Source organism: Balaenoptera ricei, chromosome 20, assembly GCF_028023285.1.
Source record: "Balaenoptera ricei isolate mBalRic1 chromosome 20, mBalRic1.hap2, whole genome shotgun sequence".
NCBI lineage: Eukaryota > Metazoa > Chordata > Mammalia > Artiodactyla > Balaenopteridae > Balaenoptera > Balaenoptera ricei.
The window spans coordinates 1,302,248-1,328,194 of NC_082658.1; the positions used below are offsets into that span (position 1 = coordinate 1,302,248).

General features: G+C 39.7%; 1 protein-coding gene across 12 annotated transcripts in view; it reads left to right on the forward strand.

Annotated features, from left to right (window-relative positions):
- The window catches only part of CEP112 (centrosomal protein 112), a 415,603-nt gene that overhangs the window by 257,726 nt on the left and 131,930 nt on the right, over nt 1-25,947 (forward strand). For all 12 annotated transcript variants that reach the window (XM_059907770.1, XM_059907779.1, XM_059907777.1 and 9 more), the window contains one exon: nt 393-623. In XM_059907770.1, coding sequence (XP_059763753.1) covers nt 393-623 — 231 coding nt within the window. The remainder of the gene's footprint in view (nt 1-392; nt 624-25,947) is intronic.

Sequence of the window (25,947 nt, forward strand, 5' to 3'; positions counted from 1 at the left end):
GAAGTTAGAAGAATAAAAAACCCAAGAATGTAGAATGAGGGACATAACAAACATAAGAGCAGAAATCAATGAAATAAAAACAAAAAATACAGTAGCAAGTACTAGACGAATCTTAGAAACATAATGTTGCCTATTTGAAGAAGCAAGTTGCAGAAGAATACATGTAATATTCCATTTACATAGGTATTTGAAACAAATAAAACTAAACGATGTATATAGTAAACGATTTTAGGTAGGATCTCTGTCTGAGCTAGAAGGGTGGCATGGGATTGCAGAAGGAGGGAAGCAGGAAGGAAGCAGTGAACTTTCTTTGTTTGGTAGCCTTTTGCAGTTCTTCTTTTACGGCTCTCCTAGTCATATCCTCTGACCACTTTCCCATTTTTAAAAACAAGGTTATTGCTGACATGGAGGCACAAGTCCACAAGCTGAGAGAAGAGCTGATCAGCGTGAACTCCCAGCGGAAGCAGCAGCTGGTGGAGCTCGGTCTTCTTCGTGAAGAGGAGAAGCAAAGGGCTGCTCGGGACCATGCGGCTGCTGTCAACAGACTGAAGGCTGAGTCAGAAAAGATGAAAACAGAGCTGAAACAGACTCATGCCGCTGAGACAGAGATGGCGCTGCAAGAGGTAAGGTGCCCACCTGGATGGTTTATAGACAGTCGAGACCCGTGTTTGAAATCCACGGATGCCACTGTTATATTTAATCTCCAAGAGGTGGTGGACTTAGAATTACTCTCCAGTTTGTAAACCATTCAAATGAGCAATCTAAGTGTCTTGCTGTATGTCTCAGGGAGTTTCCTGACTTTTCCCTTGACTTTTGTGGAGGGGATTGTATGGAATATCCCTTCCATAGCTGTTAAATATACATTGTGAGAAGTGTTATAATATTATCAAATATTATACTGGTTAGGAGTACTGGGGCTGTAACCTTGAGTTTTCCTCAGGTAAGACTAGGTTTCAGATCTTTCTTATGTTGTCTAATAGTCATTTCTAGATTTTACAGTTTTTTATGTGTCCCATAGATGATGACATATTTTCCCAGATTGATATTTCAAATTAAGAACTTTCTTTAGAATTACACATTTTTGAAATATATGTCAATATAATGTTTACACATTTTAAGTTGACTTATATTCCAGAGACAGCCTCAAATATTTGTTCTTTTGATGTTCTGGAAAAGTGTAAATATTTTAATCAGGTAGTAAAAGTGAATTGCTATTAATCGTCACAACTGTCAACTGCCCCTTGAGTTCTTTAAGACCAGCCTCTATCCTGGGATCAAGACACTTGGAAAGGGTAATTTAAGAATCTTCTAATTTTATTTTTGTCCCACCTCTTCTTGATCTTTAAATATGAAGCCTCCATAGAGCATACCACGCCATTCTAGGTGCTGCTCTGCTGATTTTACCTGGATCGTGGCCCTAAGGTGCTCACTTTGCAGCAGAACCGTCATTTACCTGAGGGTCAGATTTCAGCAGACTGGGCCCGTGGTAGCCTGGCTCTGAACCCAGGGATAAACCGGAAGAGGGCTCTGAAGAGGCAGGAGTGAAGAGGCAGGAGTGAAGAGGCAGGAGTGAGCCTGGCTTCCTGGAGGGACCGCGAGGAGGCCAGTGTGGCTGGGAAAGATGACGGAGGAGGGGAGGACGAGGGGCTGAGGACGAGGGGCTGAGGTCAAGGACGAGGCCTCTGGGGACAGACTGGGCCCCGTAGGGCTGTGGAGGCCACTGCAAGGGCTTGGCTTTGACCCCCATAAGTAGAGGAAGCCTGGCGGGTTTGGAGCAGAGGACTGATGTGACCCGACGCGTTTGCACGGGCTCTCGGACCACGCCCACCTGCCGAGGGTGAAGGTGGAAGTGGGGAGACTAGTTCAAAAGGTATTGCAGTGACTTAGACCAGAGTTGAGAGATGCTGGGCTTGGCCAGTAGCACTGAAGGTGGTACACGGGTCCGGCTGGGTTATGGTCTGATGGTCTGCAGGCAGAGCTGACGGGATCTGCTTTGGGCTCAGACGTGGGAGTGGGGGGTCGGGGGAGAGGCGGAGGGAGAGAGAACGTGTGAGTGAGTCGCCCAGCGTGATTCCAAGGCGACTTGCTGGAGCCACGGAGCAAGCGGAGTTACGTGCCCTTTGCTGAGAGAGACGGCAAGAGCTGCGCAGGCCACAGGGACACGACCTGGCTGAGGGGCCTTCGTCCCCCCGGTGAGGATGCTAGTGGTCCCTCCATCAGAGCAGTGCAGAGTCATGCTGTTTGATGCTAAAGGCTACAAGGTGTCAGGAAGTGGGGAATGTCCTGATACCGAGCAGTTTTAGCCCCGTGACAAGCGCCCAGGAGAGGCCGACGGGGAGGCTGCTGGGAGCTGACGCACCCCGCACCTCAGCTCTGCTCGCTGCCGCCAGAAGTTCAAAGTGTCTCCAAGTAAGTGTGCTTAAATGGCACGGATACCAATGCACCTCGATGTTTTAAAACACTGGACATAGTAAAGCCAGACTTATAAAACACACAGTTTAGGCCTTCATTTTCTTGAATCACGTGGTCACATTTTAAAGGTTTCTTTTTTTTTTTTTTATGGCTGTGTTGGGTTTTCGTTTCTGTGCGAGGGCTTTCTCTAGTTGTGGCAAGCGGGGGCCACTCTTCATCGCGGTGCGTGGGCCTCTCACTGTTGCGGCCTCTCCCGTTGCGGAGCACAGGCTCCAGACGCGCAGGCTCAGTAGTTGTGGCTCACGGGCTTAGTTGCTCCACGGCATGTGGGATCTTCCCAGACCAGGGCTCGAACCCGTGTCCCCTGCATTGGCAGGCAGACTCTCAACCACTGCGCCACCAGGGAAGCTCTAAAGGTTTCTTTTTAATAGGAGATGAATTTTTCAAGTATAGGTTTATATGTGTTACTAACGAACTGACAGGTTACAGATAATAAAAGAAATTAGTATTAGAAGCCATTGGAAATTTCTTTGGCGAGTATTTCCTGAATATTTTCTGTATCTCAAAGGCATTATCCCAGGCACTTTGGGGCTACACAGAAAAAGGGAAAAAAAGGCACTGTCCTTAAGGAGATTATAAAACAGTAGTGGCTGCGGGACACACACACGTACACAGATAACTGTAATGCAAGGTAGAGTGTGAACTGGGGGGAAATGATTTTCTATTAAGGAAGTCAGGGGAAATTACCTGGAAGAGATGGATGTCACGTGAACTGGACACGGGTACTGTGTAGGATTTTGCTAGTAGGTTCTAAGCCACAGGAATAACAACAGCGAGAGCCAACAAGCCCGTTTACGTGGCACAGCGGTTAACGAGGGAGGGTGGTTAGTGACGAGCCTAAAGATGGCCAGGGGTCGCCGAAGGCCTCCAAAGTTGTGCTGAGTGTTCAGGCTTCGTGGGGTAGCAGGGAGGAGCTCCTGAAGGTTTTTAAGCCATGAAGTGTCAAGATCCAAGCGATTATCCGGAGACTCTTTCTAAGGTGCCGTGGAGTAGAGGTAGTTGGCGGGACTGGATTAATCCAGGAGACAGGTCCCCGAGGGCCCCTCAGAGGTACGGGAATGTGGTGGGGGCCTAGTGGTGAGCACGGGCCAGAGGAGGCGTGTTTGAGGGTCAACCCAGCCAGGGCACCGATTAGACCTGCGAGGTGTAAACCCCGCCCTGGATGAATGGGGCATGTCGCAGTTTCTGGTCTGGGGAAGAGGATGAAGTCGGTTATGGAGGTCAGTTGCGTTTGAACCCAGCTGTGACCTTCCCTTGCGATCGAAGGGACGTTTGTAGATAATCCTAGGAAGAGCGGGACCGGGGGAGTAGCTCCAGAATGGGGCCTGCGCAGGGAGAGTACAGACCGAAAACCAGCCGCTGGGGCGGGCTTCATCGGTGAAGTCGGAGAGACAGTCCAAGAAGGGTCGTTAAGGTAAGAGGGACGCGAGAAGAAGGCATTTTCATGGGAATGAAGGAAGAGAGTATTTGGAAAGGAGGCTTGCCAAGAACGAGACAGAAAACCCGGAAGGAGGAGGGTGAAAGAAGGGCCCCAGGATGTGAAACTGAGGATCGTTGAGGACCTTGGACGGAGCGCTGCCCGTGACGGTGTGCACGTGTGGACGGAGCCCGGCTGCAGGGGTCAGGGAGCGGGGAGCGAGGAGCTGGAGATGAGGGAGAGCCTGACGCTCCAGGGAGGTGTCGTCCGGGAGTGAGGGAGGGCGCTGAGGCGGAAAACGCCTGGAAATGCGAGGACGAGGAAGAGGGAAGACGAGAGACGCGTGGAGCGGAGCACCGACGCCTGTGACCCGGGCGGTGCGGGCGCGAGCGCAGCTGGCAGGGGTCTGCTCCGGGGTCGCGCCCCGCTCTCCCCCGCCTGGGATGCCCTCGCTCACGTTTCCTCGTGGTCGTCCTCCCGCTCGCCCCCCCCCCCCGCTCCCCTTGCGGCCCCACCTCTGGCTGACGTCCTGTCCCCCTCCCTCCTCAGCTCCTCCCGAGGTCTTCACAGCTCGTCTCACTCTCTGAATGCATCTTCAGTTTTTCACTTGTTTATTTTCAGCGCCCACCCCCCCTTAGAGCATAACCTCATTAGCAGGGCCTTGTCTATCGCGTTCATTTCTGTACTGCCAGGGTCTAGAAAACTTGGCCCGTGGTAGCTGCTCACCTGTGTGTGTTAAGGAGGGAACGGCAGGAGCCGTGACTTTCTCGGGGGAAGAAGGAAGGAGAGAATTGGGAAGGATACAGAGGAGTCTGTGGCGAGACTTGAGAAGAGCTTCTGTCCGATGTCATCTGGACCCTTAGTAGAGCATCACCGCAGTCTGTGCAGAGTGAGGAATTTCGAGACGAGTGGGGCCCCGAGGCTGCAGGCTGAGCAGCCGGCTGGGACGCCGCTGCAGGAAGGGGATGGAGGGAGCGTGCGCGGGTGGGATCGGGGTTCTGCAGGGAGAGAAGAGCGTGGCGGGGTGAGTCTGGAAGAGGGGAATGCCCTGAACTGAACGGAGAACACAAGTCATACAGGAAGATAGAAGCGGCTTTAAGTGGAGTGAATTTAGCTGACGTGGATAATGAATTAGAATGCAGGCCCTTGGTGGCATCAGGAGGGTCTGGGGGACAGGAGGAGAGCATTAAGTTGCCATGTTAGTGCCATGAGTTCCGAAGTCCGTATGATAAGATACAAGTGCTCTGCTCTTGATGCGAGGAGTAATTTGCATTTCCCATTGATGAATATTTTTCCTTAACTAGTTGAAGGAGTTCCCCACGCAGTGAAGAACAGAACTGTGAGTTCCCTGAAACAGTCCTTGTGAAATATTCGTTTCCAGAGCTTCAGGATCATGCATGGTGCCTCGTACAAAGTAGGCATTCATAAATGTTAAGTGAATAAAAGAATGGTGATGAACTTAGAAATTCAGTTCTACAGTTTCTGCTACTGTGAATGGTAATATGAATAAATTAAAAATTGCTATTGATTCATCCAAATTTGGTTTCAACCCATTATATGTACTTTGGGTAGGACAAGATACATCTTTATATTCAAATATTCATTTTTTATTGTTGTAATTCCCTTCCTATTAGTAAGTTAAGTGCAAAGCATAACATTTCTTAAAGATAGTTTTAAAAATTAATAGATATTTGAGTTCTCACTATAAAAATTTGAATTAGCTCTAATGAACTGATAGATAATTCTCTTGCTAGCCTGTTGTGTCATCGTGCATGTTACTTGAATTCTTCTCACTAAGTCTTATAAAAGGTTTAATGTTTTATCATTTTTAAATAAATCTGAAAGTTAAAATATTTGCTAGTGTTTCAAAATCCAGTGAGAATTGAGGGATTTAGAAATTGATGTTCTCTCATTAAGTATAAAGTTGAGGTTCAAAGAGGAGAGAATAACCCCAGAATAATAAATAATCTAAATGTAACCTTCCCTGTGGGTCTGGGTTGTTTCAGTAGCACTTACAATGTTAAGGTTATAAAAGAATGCCTAAGTCCAGATCTCCCTGAGTTTCTGTCAGCAGCGATTTAGACCCCAGTGATATCTTCAATGGCTCTGAGTTAAGAGAAACATGAAATACCTCCACAAGGTCAAAATACTTGAAATAGAGAATCCAAGAGAATAAATGATTGACATTTGCAAAGTGAAAGCTGCTTTTCCAGCCTTTTAAAATCTTTTCAAACCAAATTGAAACAAAGTCCATAAAATATGAACCTCTGAAAAATTAAAGAACATTATTACTAAATGATGGTAGTGGGTAACTCTCAGATGTTTGATTAAAACTTTGGTATTTAAAATTTACCATTCTTTCAGAAATCTATTCAGCTATTTTAAAAATAGCCTTTCTTGAAATAGAAGATATTTTAGAAAATATGGGAAATAGAGAGGTGTAAAATTCTCTGTTACTATCACCACCCAGAGATAACCAATAGTAGTAATTTAATATGTATATAAAATAGCTATATTAACTTAGCTGACTGAGATCATACTAAATAAACAGCTATGCCTTTTGCTTTTTTTAAGAGCTATGCTAATAATATTCCAATGTCATTTGGAATTCTTTGAAAATGTAGTTTTCATTTTTTTCATAATACTGTGTTTTATGGATGTAGCATGATTTATTGTGAAATTCCTTTATTTTTAAACATTTAGCTTTAAACATTTTTATGTAAATTGATGCAAAAATTAACATCTTCATACATCAAATTTTGTCACCATTTCCATTTTTTTCCCCCTTAGTTTAAGATCCCGGTAGAATTACAGGGTCAAATTGCTTTTCAAAACGGTTGTACTAATTTGTATTTTCCCCAACAGAATATCTGTTTTATCTAGACAGTCCTTAATATTAAACCTCTTCTTTGATTTGGGGAGGGGGGTGGTGAAAAACATTAATTGTTTCTAATTTGCATTTTTAAGAGTGAGACTGAACATATATAACAGATTTGTTATTCGTGTTTCATTTTCTGAGAAGTGCTTGTTCACCTCCTTTGTCCGTTTCTCTTCTGTTAATGTCCTGGTGTCCTCATCACCTTATATAAACTTGTTTATGTTTAGGATGACGAAGCTCTTTGTGGCAGGTACTTTTGGTATTTGCCTTTTAATTTTGTCATTTAATTTTATGATACACAAAATTCTTATTTGTGTTTAGTGTAATCTATCAATTCCTTTGTGAAATCTCCAGTATAAGTAGTTGTTTTAAGCTTCACGATTTGATATTTTAAAATATATGAACACATCAAGCATTTTCCACACGGTACTAAGTAAAAAGCTCTTATGAAATTGACATAGTACTTACCCGCTTGGGCTCCTGGTCTGTAATTTTAATGGTATCTGAAGGATTATACTGGAATTCTGCCAGCCTGAAGTCATTAAAAGGCTTTGAGCAACAATTCAGCATCTTTTTCAAATTTAAGAAAAGCTCCATATGGTACAATTATTCAAATCTAAGGTCATAGAAACTACTTAAACCTTTGAAATTTATAATTAAAGGATTAATATTAACTTATGAAGACGTCATTTTGGCTTAAAATGGATTTCTAATCCCAATTCTGTTCTTTTTACTTTGATCTTTTCCCTGAGTTTTTCCTTTGCTAAAAATGTGAAGTTTGTATCCTTAAATTTTTAAATATGATTCTCAAACAGTTCAGATTTATAAAAATTGATTGACAAACAACATCCCGTTTGATTTTTACAGTATTCCACAAATGTTGATGAACTTCAAGTTGGTGTTTTCTTCTGGGTTTGTAACCCACAGCTTGGTATAATGGACTCTAATGATACCTCTAAAAGTAACAATAAATTAATCTGGAAAAGAAAAAACTTGCATAAATGGAAACTTGGAAAACTTTGGGTGTGTTCGTAATTTGAATATGATGGATTGGTGTTCATTTATATTAAGGTTTAGAATTTTAAAGTATCTTCAGATGGCCTCAATTGTAAACCTTCTTTGAATGGTGAAAGGGGCTATGTCTTATACAAAAGCTAAGACTTTTTTGTCATTTTGACAATACATACAAAGGCAAATATTTTAGTTCAATCAGTTAATGTATCTCTGTGTAACAAGAGGAACTGTGTGTTCCTTTGAGACTCAGTTTAACATCAACGTCCAGCTTTCTCCCACTTCTTCTTATTCTGATGCGAGGCACCTGTTTCCTGGAATCTTATCTGGGGTGTCTGCTTATTCAGCAGAAGTAGCAGAGGATCTGTCATCATTCATGCTTGAATAGTTATGTTGCCAAGGTTTTACCGCCCTCTCCTGCGTGGGCTGCAGAGTCGCGGGCGGACGAGGTGGAGAAGCGCTGCTGCCTGATGCACAGCTCCCACCCTTTCCCTGAGAACCTCTTGGAGCCCCTCTACCTCTGCTTCCTGTAGCAGAGGGCTCCTGTTTTCCAGCAGATCTGGGAGAGCAAAGCAGTAGCTTCACTTCAAAGGCTAGCTTTCCTAGGCTAGAGAACTAAGTTTTACTAGGAGGAAATTAAAAGACAGTGTATTTTATGTTAGGGATTATTTGAAAATAAAATCTAGAATTATAAATGAATCATTGTTTATTTTTATTTTTGAAGTAAACATTTAAAGTTTCCAAGATTAACCCCCCTTGTCATTCTGTAGCCTAACCTTCTAATACTCTAATCGCATCAGTATAAATGGGAGTTCTGCCACTCACCAGTTGTTGTTGGTTTTATACTTTTTGGACGTTCTTAAGGGAAAAATATTTACCTAGAATAAAGGAAAAAACTCTTAGGTCAGTGCAGCAAGTGATAGTAATAGATAAGTTATTGAAAGTAGAGCAGTTTACTTGCCATCTTCAGAGACTGATACCCAAACTAAGAGAGACGGGAGCAAGTAAATGAGCAGGTATTTGTGCCCAAAGCCTTTTGTGTGTGTGTGTGTTGAAGGTTAGTATTGATAACTGTACAGTTCTTTTGATCCTTTTGGCTTCGTGGCCAAACCTATAGGAGTGTTATTTATTTATTTATTTGAAGTATACTTGGCGTACAGTATTATATCAGTTTCATGTGTACAACATAATGATTCAACGTTTCTCTACATTACAAAATGATCACCACGATACATTTAGTTACCATCTGTCATCATACAAAGTTAATACAGTATTATTGACTATATTCCCCATACTATACATTACATCCCCATTGTTTATTTTATTTAATTTATTACTTATTTTATGACTGGAAGTTTGTACTTCTTAATCCCCTTCACCCACTTCATCTCGCCCCTCAACCTCCACTCCCCTCTGGCAACCAATCAAACTATTCTCTGTATCCATGGGTCTGGGTTTTGTTTTGCTTTTTAGATTCCATATATAAGTGAAATCATGCACTATTTGTCTTTCTGTGTCTGATTTATTTCACTTAGCATAAAACCCTCAAGGTCTATCTATGTTGTTGCACGTGGCAAGATTTCTTTCTTTTTATGGTTAAGTAGTATTCCACATCTTCTTTATCCATTGATGGCTACTTAGGTTGTTTCCATATCTTGGCTATTGTAAATAATGCTGCAATGAATATAGAGGAGTATATATCTTTGCAAATTACTGTTTTCATTTTCTTCAAGTAGATATCCAGAAGTGAAATTGCTGGATCATGTGGTAGTTATATCTTTAATTTCTCATATTCTGTAGTGGCTGCACCAATTTACATTCCCACCAACAGTGTACACATGTAGCCTTTTCTCCACATCCTTGCCAGCATTTGTTATTTCTCGTCTTTTTGATAATAGCTATCATGACAGGTGTGAGGTGATAGCTCATTGTAGTTTTGATTTGCATTTCCCTAATTACTAGTGATGTTGAGCATCCTTTCATGTGTCTCTTGACCATTTGTATGTCTTCTTTGAAAAAATGTCTATTTAGATCCTCTGCCCATTTTTTAATTAGTTTGGTTTTTATTGTTGAGTTGTATGAGTTCTTTATATAGATTTTGGATATTAACCCTTTATCAGATATAATTTGCAAACACCTTCTCCATTCAGTAGGTTGCCGTTTCATTTTGTTGATTGTTTCCTTTGCTATGCAGAAGCTTTTTAGTTTGAGGCAGTCCCATTTGTTTATTTTTGCTGTTGTTGTCCTTGCCTTTGGGGTCAGATCCAAAAAAACACGGCTAAGACTGATGTTAGAAGCTTACCGCTGATGGTTTCTTCCAGGATTCTTATGGTTTCAAGTCTTACAAGTCTTTCAAGTCTTTAACCCATTTTGAGTTTATTTTTGTATGTGGTGTAAGATAGTGGTCCAGTTTCATTCTTGTGCATGTAGCTGTCCAGTTTTCCCAGCACCACTTATTGAAGAGACTGTCCTTTCCTCATTGTATACTCTTGCCTCCTATGTCTTAAATTGACCATACATGTGTGGTTTTATTTCTGGACTCTCTATTCTGTTCCACTGATCTGTAGGTCTGTTTTCATACCAATACCATACTATTTTTTATTTCTATAGCTTTGTAGTATAGTTTGAAACCAGGGAGCATGATATCTCCAACTTTGTTCTTCTCTCTCAAGATTGCTTTGGCTATTCGGGATCTTTTGTGTTTCCACACAATCTTTAGAATTATTTGTTCTAGTTCTGTGAAAAATGCCACGGGAATTTTGTTAAGGATTGCATTAAATATGTCGATTGCTTTGGGTAGTATGGACATTATTAATGGTATTAATTCTTCCAGTCCATGAGCATGGAATATCTTTCCATTTATTTGTGTCTTCTTTAAATTCCTTCAGCAGTGTTTTATAGTTTTCAGTGTACAGGTCTTTCATCTCTTTGGCTGAATTTATTCCTAGGTTTTTATTCTTTTTTATTCAATTGTGAGTGGGATTGTTTTCTTGATTTCTCTTTGATAGTTCATTATTAGTGTATAGAAGCACAACAAGTTTCTGTATATTAATTTTATATCCTGCAGCTTTACTGAATTCATTTATTAGTTCTAACAATTTTTTGGTGGAGTCTTTAAGGTTTTCTATATATGGTATTATGTCATCTGTAAACAGTGACAGTTTTTCTTCCTTTTCAGTTTAGATACATTTTATTTCTTTTTCTTGCCTAATTGCTGTGGCTAGGACTTCCAATACTATGTTAAATAAAAGTGACCAGAGTGAGTATCCTTGTCTTGTTCCTGATCTTAGAGGAAAAGCTTTTGGCTTTCCACGGTTGTATATGATAGTCATACACAGACTTTATTATGTTGAGGTACATTCCCTCTTTGTTGAGAGCTTTTATAAATGGATGTTGAATTTTGTCAGATGCTGTTTCTGCATCTATTGAAATGATCAATGATTTTTATCTTTCATTTTGTTAAGGTGGTGTGTCATCACCTTATGAACCATTCTTGCATTGGAATAAATCCTACTTGATCATGGTGTATGATACTGTTAATGTATTGTTGAATTTGGTTTGATAATATTTTGTTGAGGATTTTTGCATCTATGTTCATCAGGGATATTGGCCTGTAATTTTCTTTTTTATGGTGTCGTTGGTATCAGATTAATGCTGGCCTTGTAAAATGAATTTGGAAGGATTCCTTCCTCTTAAATTGTTTGAAAAAGTTTGAGAAGGATAGGTATTAAATCTCTTTGAATGTTTGGTAGAATTCACCAGTCAAGCCATCTGGTCCTGGACTTTTGCTTGTTGGGAGTTTTTTGATTAATGATTCAATCTCCTTACTAATAATTGTTGTTGTCAGAGTTTCTCTTTGTGTGTGTGTGTGTGTGTGTGTTTAAGATTAGTAATGACAATTGTACAATCCTTTTTGATTCTTTCAGCTTCATGGCCAAACTTATAGGAGTCTTATTGGACAGGGCATCTTCTTTTCATAACACTGAAGAAAATAAAATGAAAAAATCTGTTTCATTAGTATCTTCATCAATGATGACATGATTACAAATAACAACATAAATAATAATTTATGGCACTATCTTGATAGTTTACCATAAATAATGTGCCTATTCATCCCAATTTGCCCAGGAAAGTCCCTGTTTATACCTGTTGTCCCAGTATCCTGTATGATTTAACGTTTCCCCAGCCTCTTTCACTCTTAAACATGTCCCAGCTTGCGTGCTAAGTTATATGATTACCCTAACTGTGAAGGTACTTTTTATGTAAAGGAGGCTTTTCTTTTTATATATATATCCTATGCCTTAATTATTAAACATTATAATGCTGAATACATATATTTTAAATGAGTGCCTTTTTGACAGTAATACTGAACTTAGGTTTAGATAACTAGACTCTAGTTATTTTAATACCCCAACTAGCCTTTACTGATGTTTTTTTCCACACCAGACTAACATTTCAGTAGCATTCAATGCACTTAGCTCAAAAGTTTATTAGGAGACTTAAGGAAGTTGGAGTAAAGAGACAGAGCCTCCCTATCCACACTCTTGCCTTATTTTGCTTAGAGAGTCTCTGTGAGGGGAGGGCAGATGGCGAGCTGATGGGCGTTAGGTGTTGGGTGTTGAGTGTCAGAGCATAGTGCAGTGGAAGAGATCTGGGCTGAGAGTCCCGTCTTGTTCTAACCATTGCTCATAATGGAAGGGAAGCAATCATGCTATGTGAGGCAGGGTTTCCTGATTCAATATTGTGATGGTTAAATAATGATTATAAGTGGTCAACTAACTGAGTTGAATTGAATACATTATAGGATACAGAAAAAAAAATGATGTACATGACTAGGAAAAGTGCAGTTGGCTTAAATAAACTTCTGCATCTTCACAAGTAATCAAGGAAGCACTAATTGAGACAAGATGCTACTTCGCATATATTGAATAAACATATTATTTTAATAATACCAAGTATTGTTTTAAATTAATAATACCAAATACCAAGCATGCAGTGAATAAATACTCTAAAATGCTGTTAGTGTGAGTATAAATTGGTACAACCTTCCTGAAAGCCTTCAGTAACCTAAGTTATTAACTTTAAAAATATCTATCTCTTTTGACTTAGTAATCTTTCCTGGTTAGCATAATACTGATACTAAAACCCCAGAAAGATATCCTCTAAACAGAAGTTAATCTCACTCTGAATATTGTTAAAAAATGAAATAAAATATTAGGCAATAGAATCTAATAGTGCATTTAAAACATCGTATACCATGATCACATGGGTTTTATTCCAGGAATGCAAAGATGGCTTGATATTAGGAATGCTATTAGTATAATTCACTATATTGATAAATCAAAAGTGAAAAATTGTATATAGTCTTCTCCATATTCTTCACAGTGAGCCTAAGCTGCTGTAAAAAAAGAACCCCAAAACCGTGGACAAGTGAGATTGGGAGTTTATTTCACTCTCTCATCACAGTCTGGTTCAGGGGTGGGAACAAATGGTTCCGTCCCACTAGGTCATTTAGGAACCCAGGCTGGCTGGTGGAATGGCTCTGTCATCTTCAATGTGGAGCTTCCACCTCTGCCTTCAATGGTTCCAGTTGTCACCATTTCTCAACCAGCAGGAAGGAGGGAAGGAAGATGAGGACAAGTAATGTACTTTTCAGGAGGTGCCATGGCAATCGCATATGTCATCCCCACTCACATTCCAGTGGAGAAATCTTAGTCCTAGGGCTGCGCGTGCAGAAGCAGGGACTTGTTAGCATGTGCACATTACAAGTTGGGGGGATTATTATTTAAAGGAGAACTGATGCTAAGGGAATTAGCAGGCAATGGCGCGTTTGTAATGCTTTTAGCATTTGATGCCTATTCTGTGGTCCTAGACGCTTGCTACAGCAGTGAACAAGGAGCCAGATATTCTTGCCTTCTCAGAGCTCACATTCCAGCAGCAGAGACAGACCTTAAGCCAAGAACATGCTATGTAAGCAGCATACATAGAATTTTTTAAAGTGTCTAAGTGCTACTGAATAAAATGATAGAGAAAATTAAGGGAGGCCCTGGAGTTCCAGAGTTGGGACCACTTAAATAGTGTGGTCCGTGTTGGCCTCACTGATAAGGTCAGTGAAGGGGCTGAGTCAGCCTTGTAGGTATTTGGAGGAGGAAATTTATGGCAGGGTGAGCAGCCAGTGCAAGGACATGGCAGCAGGGGCATGGCTGGCACGGCCAAGGAACAGCAGGGAAGCCAGTGTGAAGAGAGCGGAGCAGCCCAGGGAGAGGAAATGGGAGATGAGGTTTGGGGGACCCCAGGGGTCCTGACCACACAGGCCCTTTGAGCCTGTCGTAAGGACTTTAACTGCAGGCATGGAAGAAAACTGAGTACCGTGCCGTGATCTGACTCAGGCTGGAAAAGGTCGTTCTAGTCGTGTGAGAACACAGGCGAGAGGCCAATGACGAGGGCACTGCAGTAACCCTACTGAGAGGTGGCGACTTAGACCAGAGTGGCACCAGCGCTGGTGGTCAGGTTCTGGATATATTTTAAAGTTGGAGCCAGCACGACTTTCTGAGGGATTTGATATGGGATGTGAGACTAAGAAAAAGTAAGCCATAGATAAACTTACATTTAGGGGGAAAAATGGAAATATGCTAGCTCATTTCTTTGTGTGATGGGTTTATATGTGTTTTTAAATTACATTTTTCAGTTTTTTCTAAATGTTCTATGTTATAACCACTTTGTAAGCTGAACAGTGATGTACAAACGTCACCATCTAGTTATCTTATTGCCCTGCCCGTAGGCCCTAGGGCATCTTCAACTTTCTTCCATTTTCTGCCCCTGGGAGACCAGAGCCACACAGAAAGGGACGTGCTGTCCTCAGCCCTGGAGTTACATGAGCGGTTACACGAGTGACATCAGACACTGAGCAGCATGGTTGTGGCATCAGGAGCCCCTGCCCGCCCCTGCCTGAATCCCTGTCCCCTGACTCATCTTCCTGTCGGGGCAGGGCGGCGGTGCCCTCATGAGCACCGAAGAGGGCAGTCCTGCAGCCTGTTCCTCAGGCTCTCGTCTTAGCTTCTGGAATCTTCATGGGGGTCAAAGGAAACGTGGGCTTCTCTGATGTTAGACTCCTTGTCTCTCAAGGAAAGTCAAGCCCTGCGTCTGGTAGGGATGAAAGGAGAACATGGTAACACCCCCGAGACAGAGCAGGCTGGTAGTCTGAGGCCCCTGAGGGACACAGGACCATCTGGCCTCAAAGAGAAGAAGGTAAGACTGAGGCACAGGGCAGGGGTCTTCCTAAAAGACAGATCTCATTGCTGGGTTGGATCAGGCCCTGGCAACGTCAAAACGGCCTCTCGCCTCAAAGAGAGTTATTTTAATGAGGCGGGGACAATGGAAGGAATGAAGCTCTGATTCCATTTCACTGAAATCAGAGCCTCTGTCTAGATCTGTTGGACAGCTGCCCTGAGAAGCACCAAGGAACAGCATCAAGCAGAACCTTCAGGACAAGGTAGATTGTGAGCGAATGGCGTTTCCCACTTATGCTTAAAAACTTCCGGGTGCCGTTGCCCACGACAAAGTGAGTTACCACAGCGCCTTGGTTTTCTGACCAAGGATTTATATAACCTCATTTCTCCTCTTCTATTTTCTCCTTTTTTTCCTTCTTATTTATTTTAATTACCTTAATTTTTTAGTGTACAGTTCAGTGGCATTGAGTACATTTAAATTACTGCACCATCCATCTCCAGAACTTCTATCTTCTTGCAAAACCTACATGATGCCCATTAAACACTAACTCCCTATTTACCCATCCCCCAGCTTCTGGAGACCACCATTTTATCTTCTGTCTCTATGTATCTGACTACTCTAGGTACCCCACATGAGTGGAATCAAACAGCGTTTGTCTTTTTGTGACTGGCAGATTTCACTTGGCATATTGTCTTCCAGGTTTATCCACCTTGTAGCATATATCAGAATTTCTTTTTTTTCAAGGCTGAATAATACTCCATTGTATGTATGTATAGACCACATGTTGTTTACCCATTCATCCCATCGATGGACACTTGGGTTGCTTCCACCTTTTGGCCGTTGTGAATAATGCTGCTATGAACATGGGTATACAGATGTATGAGTTGCTGCTTTCAGTTATTTTGGGTATATATTGAGAAATGGAATTTCTGGATCATATGGTAATTCAGTTGTTACTTTCTTGAGAAATCTGCCGTGCTGTCTTCTGTAGCTGCTGCACCATTTTACATTCCCACCAGCAGTGCACAAGGGTTCCAGTTTCTCCATATCGTTGCCACCACTTGTTGTTTTTGCTTTGTTTCTTTTGTTTTTATAGTAGCCATCAAAATGAGTATGAAGTGGTGTCTTCTCCTACCTTTAACTGTCTCCCCCACCACAGACACATCTGTGCTGTGCCCAGGCCAGACGACTCGCTCTGTAAACAAGCAGGCTGTAAACACTCTCCCTTCCTGGCTCCACGCGGGCAGTTCCCTCTGCCTGGAAGACCTGCCAAACTCATCCTCTTCGTTCAGACGCGTTGCCTGTCCATCTCCTCCTTCCTACACCAGCTCCTAAGAAACCATACTCTTTCCGATACTCCTGTAATTCTTCATTCATTGCTCTCTTTTAAAAATATTTTTTCATCAAGGTATAACTTACATACAGATTATGTATAATTCCACAGATTTTGACAGACCATCGCCACAATCAAGATAACTGTTCCATCAGCTCAAATATTCCTCCAGACCTTGGGTGTCGCCCCCTTTCCTTCCCCTAGCCCCAGCTCCTGGTACCCGCTCATCTGTTTTCTGCAGCTATAGATTTGCCTTTTCCGGAGTGTCGTATAAATGGATCATTCGATATTGAGCCTTTCGAGTCTGATTCTTTCCTTTAGCATCATGCATTTGAGATTCATTCATGTGTGTGTCACAGTAGCTCGTTTTTTTATGTTTTTTTTTAAATAATAATATTGCATGGATGTACCAGTTTGTTGAGAAATTTTGGGACTGTTAAGCATTCACGTAAAGATTTTGTGTGAACATAAATGTTTTATTTCACTTGGGTAAATAACAAGGAGTGGGATTGCTGAGTTATTTGGTAAATATGTTTTTTAACTGTATTAGAAACTGCCAGACAGTCTTTCCACGGCGGTCGCATCATTTTGCATTCCCATCAGCAGTGTGTAATGGTTCCAGTTGTTCTGCATCCTCACCAGCACTGGGTATTCTTGAGTTTGTAATATTACTTCAGCCATCCTAATAGGTGTATCTCAGTGCATGTGTATTTCCCTAATAACTAATAATGCTGAGCATCTTTTCATGTGTGCATTGGTCATCTGAAGATCTTCCTTGGTAAAGTGTTTATTTAAGTGTTTTTCTAATTTTATATTCAGTTGTTTACTTTCTTATTACTGAATTTTGAGAGTTCTTTATGTATTTTAGATACAAGTCCTTTATAAGGTATGTGATTTGAAAACCCTTTTCATAGTCAATGGCTTCTTTTCATTCCTTTAACTATATTTTTCAAAGAGCAGAGGTTCTTAATATTTATGAAGTCTAGTTTATCATTTTGTTCTTTTATAGATAGTGCTTTTGGTGTCACATCTAAGAAATTTTTGCCTAACTTAATGTCACAGGGGTTTTTTCCTGTTTCCGTTTACAAGTTTTGTAGTTTTAAGTTTTATATTTATGTTCAATTTTGAGTCAATTTTTGGGACTGGTGCAAGATATAGATTAAGATTCAATTGTATTAGCACTATTTGTTGAAAAGACTATCTTTTCTGTATTGAATCGCCTTTGCAGCATTGTTGAAAATCAATATACTGTCCATGTGTGCAGCACTACTGGACTCCCTGATTTTGTTCTATGGACACATATGTCTTTCCTTTTCCAGTACAGCACCATCTTAATTATTGCAGCTTTTATAGTCAGTCTGTCAGTCTTGGAGACTGGTAATATGAGTTGTCCAACTTTGTTCTTTTTCAAAATTGTTTTGCCTATGGTAGTTCCTTTGCTCTTAGAATCAGCATAATGAATTCTACACAAAATCCTGCTGGGATTTTTTTTTAATTGTGTTAAATCTATTTCTCAGTTTGGAAAAAATTGAAATCTTAATGATATTGAGTATTCCAGTCCATGAACTTAGACTGTCTTCTCGTTTATTTAGTTTTCTTTAATATCTTTCATCAGTGTTTATAGCTCTCAGCATATAGATGTTGCATTTATTTTGTTAGATTTATGCCTAATCATTTCATGTTTTTAACTTTAATTCCCAATTGTTCATTACTAATATGCAGAAATACAATCAAGTTTGTTATAGTGATTGTTTATCCTGTGACCTTTCTAAACTCACTTATTAGTTCCAGTCACTTTTTTAATAGATTCTTTGGAATTTCTACATAATCAGATAAGTATCTGGTATTTGATAGTTTTCCCTATGGGGGAATTAATTTTAATGTAATGAAGAAACATATGTCAACATATTTTATTTCTCGCACTAGCATATTTTATCACTAGGCTGATGAATTTTAGAAAATGACTTCTCAAAACAAACCTAAAGTATGAAGAGTCAAGTGAGGTCACACTAACCAGAGAAAATGCTTATGAGACACAGAGGTCCTGGTTTATTTGAGTGTGTCCTAGGACACACATGTGATTTCTTAAATAACAATAATACACAGATATTTTAAGTGCCTCTTTTTAAGATACAAGTTATTCTTGGTCTTGACTCTCCATATTAATCATTCTTTTTAAACATCCAAATGATTTAAGATAATAGTTTATGTACATATTCTAAATATTGCATTAGATTGAGGACCTCTACTACTTAAATAACTATAAAATGTTTGCAAAAACAACAATATTGAAATCAGGCCCAAAATATATTTCTCCTACACACGAAAAACTGGTGGAAAAAAAACCCCACCATTGCTTGTAATATGTCACTCCCAGTGAAAGAATGTCCTTTTAAAAAAACAATATCACTTTGAGAGTTGAGAAGGTTTTTTTTTTTAAGTGTTGGAATCCCCAAATTATGTAGAAAAATCTGACTCCTGTGTGTTAAAATTATAATACCCTTAAAAATATTTTCTTTTTTTAAATTGATTACAACATTAGGGTATGTTTTGAATTTTATATTCTGAATATATACATATGGAGAGAGAGGCAGAGAGAGCGCACTGAGATATATGTCCAAAACAGTTACTAATAGATACACACATATGCGTGCATATATCCACAGAGTACACTAATCAATTTCAGTAATAGTATAGGCTGTATCATTGCACTTATGGCTAAAACACTAGCTAACCAGCCAGGTGTAGAGTATTGTATGCTATTTTTTTAAATGTTCACAATGTATTACAAATTATTATTGGAAAAAAAGAAAAGCTACACTTTTAAGTGTGTGCAGATGTGAATTTTGGCTAACAGAACTGTTTTTAATATTCATCTATGGTATTTTCTTGGCAAAGAAAACAGACATTTGTTCCCACTGCATGAATTTAGCAGCTCAGTAGAGATCCTAGGAATACTCTAAGGAAGCAGCACGGGTCATGGAAAACGTCTCTTCAAACATCAGTATCTTTGAATCTTATTTGTGACAGCTGCTCTTACTATTACACGTTTCATATTATTATTGGATGAGGAATTTTAACAGATTTTTAAATAAGATTTTAAAGATTTATAATTTAGGCCCATATTTCTTCTAATTATTGCAATTCTAGCATGGATTATGACGTCTATTCAACCCAGATCACCTTATTAAATTGAAGGAAGTATTGTACATTTTAGAGACTTCCTGTGAACAAGAAAGTATTAGAATTGCCATCCTTAGCTCATAACTAATGGCCCGTTTCGTCCTGTATTTGGTGTCTAATAGCCCAAAGAGGGAATAAATGGGTGATGTGAACTTCCAAATCTTTAGTTTCCTTAGTTTGTGGGTGAATGAGTCAACATATATTTAACAAGCATTTACCGTATACTTAGCTCAGTGCTGATCAGAAAAAGGAATGTAAATCTGTCCCTGCTTTCTGGAGACTTTTCTTATAGTGGTGGTCATGAGAAATACAAGCATAAAAGAACTTAAAAAACTGTATAACAGGGGCTTCCCTGGTGGCGCAGTGGTTGAGAATCCGCCTGCCAATGCAGGGGACAAGGGTTCGAGCCCTGGTCTGGGAAGATCCCACATGCCGCGGAGCAACTAGGCCCGTGAGCCCCAACTACTGAGCCTGCGCGTCTGGAGCCTGTGCTCCGCAACAAGAGAGGCCGCGATAGTGAGAGGCCCGCGCACCGCGATGAAGAACGGCCCCCACTTGCCACAACTAGAGAAAGCCCTAGCACAGAAACGAAGACCCAACACAGCCAAAAAACAAAAAACAAAACAAAACAAAAAAAATCTATATAACAATGCATAGTAAAATTCTAGATTAGGGTACAATGCTGGAAATCTGAGGTCTGGGTAATCAGAGGCTGTTTTATGGAGAAGATGGTCTTTGAAATACAATATTTGAATTGACACTAAATACAATTTTCTGAGGCAGTCCAATGGGATAAAAAAATGGCAAGCTAAGAGCTTAGGACAAATTGGGGGAATGTCAAACGGTAATTATGAAAACTCTACTTATAAAAAGATAGAAGATGACTTTGTAAAGCTTTTTAAACTTTTTATTTACACTTCCTGAGAAGTTGCAAAAATAGTGCAGAGAATTCCCACACGTCCTTCACTCTGCTTCCCCCCTTGCAGCACCTTACTTACCCGTAGTGTGGTCACCGAAACCAGGCGGTTAGCACTGGTAAAAAACTTGCCCTTTACACTGGTGAACAACCATAGACCCCCTCTGAATCTCACCAGGTTCCCACTATTGCTCTTTTGTTGTTGTTACAGGGCCTAATCAAGGGTCTGACAGTGTGTTTAGTTGTCCTACCTTTTTAGGCTCCTCCAGTCTGTGATGCTTCCTCGGTTTTTCCTTATTTTTCATGACCCTGACGCTTTTGAATAGTACTAGTTATTTTCTACAATGTTTCTCACTTTGGATTCATGTAATGTTTTTCATGATTAGTTTGAGGTTCTGCATTTTTGGCGAGAATCCTATAGAAGTGGTGTTGTACCCATCTCAAGGGCATAATAGTATCGAGGAGTACGTGATATCGAGATACTGTGTTAGTGGTGACATTACCATTGATCGTGTGGTTAGGTGGTATCTGCCAGGTTTCTTTGTTGTAAAGTTATGTTTCCCCTTTGTAATATGTAAGATATCTTCAGGAGATATTCTGAGACTATTTAAGTATCCTGTATCTCCTCAGACTTTCAGCTACTACTTTTATCATCCATTGGTGAATCTTGCCTGCGTTTTTTTTTTTTTTACTCAAGAGCTCTTTTGAAGTTCTGGCATTTTCTGGCTTTAACTTACGCTAAGGGTGTTTTGGTTTTTTTTTTCATTTTTACCTTTCCATATCTTTAGGGGAGAAAATATTAGAACTCAAAGATGGCTTTTTAAATGCAAGTGTTTTTAGAGTAAGGAATCAAATCTAGAGGGAAGTAAAAGAAAAAAACATGAAGCTAGAGGTAAGGTTTATGAAAGAACAATGAATGCTAGGAGGGTTTGTATACCTCCTTGAGAGGGACCTGAATTTGACTCTACATTTTTCAGGAACAAATGTAGAGAGAGCATCACAATTAGAACAAGATTCAGTGCAAAAAAAAAAAAAAAAAGATTCAATGCAATATAATTTTAAAAGTCATTTGTTCAAATTCCTGGAATTGAAATCTTCAGAGAAAAATTTACTAGGGGCTCTCAACGAAGAAGACAGTATGTAATGTGATTAATATCCTCAAAACATTCTCATGGAACATGACATTTTTATAGGATATTTTCTTAAAATGGAGGTATAGTAGGTATTATTTTGCGTTTAACTTTTCTAAAAGAGTGATTATTAGAGTGAGGTGTAATGGATTAGAAGTCGATCTGAACTCCAGAGGCCCTTAGAACTCACAAACTGTTTTAAGGTTTGTGAAATTACTTGGGGATCAAATTACTGACCAGATAGTTTTCACTTTAACAAAAATTCAATTTCTGCTATTCAAATGTTACAGTACTAAGTAACCAAAATCTTCTCATGATAGTACTTTCTCTGGAGTAGAAATCATTTAGTCTCAAACCATGTAAAACAGATTAAACAGAGATGTCCCCAAATGACCTTTTTATAAGATAGTACCACAATATTAACCTTGAAGAGAAAATTAACAAAATTGACATTTGTCAAGCATTCACCCTATTTGTTGTAATTCTGGACTTTTTCCTTCTGGTTTTGCTTTTTTTTTTAATTGACATATAGTTGATTTACAATATTATATTTGTTTCAGGTGTACAGCACAGTGATTTAGTGTTTTACAGATTATACTCCATTAAATGTTATTGTAAGATAAAGGCTATAATTCCCTGTGCTGTACAGTAAATCCTGGTTGCTTATCTATTTTATACATAGTAGTTTGTATCTCTTAATCTCATACCCCTAACTTGCCCCTCCCCCTTTCCTCTCCCCTCTGGTGACCACTAGTTTGTTTTCTATATCTGTGAGTCTGTCTCTGCTTTGCATATATATATATTCATTTGTATTTTTTTTTAGATTCCACATATAGGTGATATCATACAGCATTTGTTTTTCTCTGTCTGACTAATTTCACTAAGCATAATATTCTCTAGGTCCATCCACGTTGCTACAAATAACGGCATTTCATTCTTTTTATGGCTGAGTAATAGTCCGTTGTTTATATGTACCACATCTTCCTTATCCATTTGCCTGTTGACAGTGCTTGAGCTGCTTCCATGTCTTGGCTGTCGGCAGTAGTGCTGCTGTGAACATTGGGTGCGTGTATCTTTCCGCATTAGTGTCAGGTTTTGCTTCTGACCATAATCTTACCCACTGGCACAGAACCCTGAGAAAGGGTGTTAAGAGAAGTGGGAAGCAGAGAAAAGGCACTCATACGCTGCCTAGGTTATCTCTCACTGTGTTTCTGTCTCCAAAGAGCTAGAAGTATTTGAGATTTTGACATTATCTTAAAATATGTGACTTTTGATCTGCAGTGAAGGTTTGCTATTTTTAACAGAAAAACTTAAAAAACCCCTTTCACGATATTTGTATGAATGGCTGCCTACCTGAGATATGCAAAGTGTATTTGTACATTTAGAACAACTTTCAGTAAAGGAACACTAAATGCATAATTACTTTTTTCAGTGTATATCCCGTTAGGGTCTGGATCTCTGGATTATTTTGCAAATTGCCACATCAGCAGTTTAATTTGGTTGAACTTCATATTCCAGTTAAGCATTTGTTGAGTACCTGAAATGTGAGCTTGGGAATGTGTTAAAGACCAAAGATACAAAGAAGAAAATTTATCATTATTGATCAAAACATGAAAGATTAAAAAATATTTTAACACAGATTTTTAAAAAAATTACAAATCAGTTTATTTCCCATAAAATGTAGCTGGGCATAAAATAGCCCCAACATGGTATCAGCTCAAATTAGGTAAAAAGATAACCCAGGGTAAGTGGACCACATTTGGCAGGGTTCATAGATTTTCCATGTTATCTGCATTTGTTAGGTTATGTGCTGAAAATAAAATACTATAAAAGTTTCCAGCCAGAGTGGTGCTTTGGCCTGACTTTTAACTGCCCTGTACCATCTTTTTAAAATATACCTTATATGGCCAAGGAATTAGACAGCATTTTAATAAAAAATCCAGATGTGACGACTGAGATTTGTTTTTTATATACTGTTTGAGAACTCAGGAATAGAACAAAGTCAAAGTTGTTGAAGGTTATAAACCTAATCTTTACTATTCAGAAGCTAGAAATAGCACAATTTTTGATAGGCAAATCTTGAGGAAATCTTAGATTTTAAAACCTGCACGTTTATAATTAATTTTTTTTTGACCAAAAAATGTGCTATAATGAATGGGGAAAGGATAGTCTTTTCACAAGTATCAATGGCTCTGGAACGATTGACTGTTCATAAGGGGAAAAAACGAACCTCTACTTTCTCCTCACACTGTTACCAAAGAAACGTGAAATAAATCCTGGACCTAAACGTGAATGCTAAAAGTATGAAACCCTAGGAGAAGATCTTAGCAATGTTTGTTCAGGCAAAATTTTTCCTTGATTGGAATAAAAAAGCGTGAGCCATGAAAGAAAAAAATTGATAACTTGGACCTAATTCAAATCAAAACTTTTGCTCTTCAAAAGACGCTTTAAGAAAATAAAAAGGCAAGCCATGGACTGGAAGAAAATATTTGCAAAATATGTACCTTGTATAAAAGATTTGTATCTAGTACATATTAAGAAGTCTTATAAAGTTAATGAGGCAACGCACTTTAAAAAAATCAGAAAATCATTTAATAGACTCTTCACCATAGAAGATGTACTGTAGTAATTGAAATTTAACTATTATGTTGTTGAGGCACTGGGTTTATCTCACCCACCCATGAAAACTGAAATGCACGCAAATCAAAATGGTGCACAGCAAGGACTACCTATATTTTAAAACCATAATCACAACTACTTTCAACGTTTATGAATTTCATGGGTTTTCATTTGTACTAAGTGTCAGACAAGGGACACATCCTATAGTATTCTGGGGAGAGCTCCACACCATGAGTGTGTGGACATCTGGTATTAAACACTCTTTACCCTAATTGCCCTTACTGACTAGTAATAAAAAATGACCCACATGTATTGCATCGAGTGTCAAGCATAGTTGTAAAGGCTCATCTTATTGTCTCTTCTCACCGCAAAGTAAGTACTGTTAGTCTTTGTGGAGGCTTAGGTAGGTTCAGTAATTTGGAGAGAAGAGATTCAAACTGAGCTGGACTCCAGAACCTGTGCCCTTCACTACTGTTATACACGTGGAAATGAACCATATGGTGACTTTGCAACGAGGGGAAACACAAGGAGTTGTGACACTATGCCAGAGTGGACAACTTAGCTGTGGGACCACGAGAGACTTTCCCCAGGAAACAAGGTTTCACTTCTTCTTCGGTGAGAATGAACGCTAGACACACATGCAGGGAGACAAGTGGGTTCTAACCAGGCCTTTGTCAATACCTGGGTAGGCAGTGTAGACCAGTGATCTCCCTGAACAAGATTCTGTCCTTCACTCACACGGCTCCTGTCTTTTCAAGCTTCAGCTTTTCATGCATATCAAGAAATAGGCACCTTTAGGGGATAAAGATATTTATTATCTGAGTTTATGTTTGCAAATAATAAGTTTGTTTACTATCTTCTATTCCCTTCTCATTTCCACGCCAACAATTTGATGAGGAAACGCAAGATTTTTTAAAATAGTTCTTATAAAAGTTGACATTGCCAGTGTCATGAAACAAATGATCATCTCTGTATTTTCTTAAGGTCACACAACACAGATCCTCTGATTTGCATTTCCTTGTGCTCAAATTCCTGAAAATAATCTATGTGATTTAAACAATGGATAAGCATGTAGAGTATGTATTGGCCCGATGGAGGAAGGTGTTTATGTGTGCCTTCCATGTGCCAGGCACTTTCACATACATTGTTTAACTCTCACAACACCTTGAAGTTATTATTCCTGTAGAATAGTTGGCGATACTACGGCTCAGAGGAGTGAAGCAGCTTGCTCCGAGTTACACAGCTACAGGTGCAGAACCAGCATGCTGATTCCAGCGTATCTTTCTCCAAAACTTACGCTGGGAATCGTCTGCTTCCCATGCCATTACCCAGCTAATCCAGCTGTCTCTTGGCTCAGACAAGTCGCCATGAGCGTAAGATAGAAGGAGATCCTGCTTCACAAGACCATTGTTTGTTTTTTTTTAAATGTTTTTCTTTTTTTTAGTACTTATTTATTATTTGGCTGTGCCAGGTCTTAGTGGTGGCACGCGGGATCTTTAGTTGCAGCATGTGGGATCTAGTTCCCTGACCAGGGATCAAACCCAGACCCCCTGCATTGGGAACACGGAGTCTTAGCCACTGGACCACCAGGGAATGAACCAATTCATGCCTACTCCACATTCCTCACTCCCAGCCAGACTCTGATTTGGGTTCCTAACTGCCCATTACCCATGTTTCTTATTTCTACCTTGATTGGTCTTCTTGACTATTTGGTACCTGACTGATCTTTAGCTTTTATTTGATCACTTTGAACTCTAT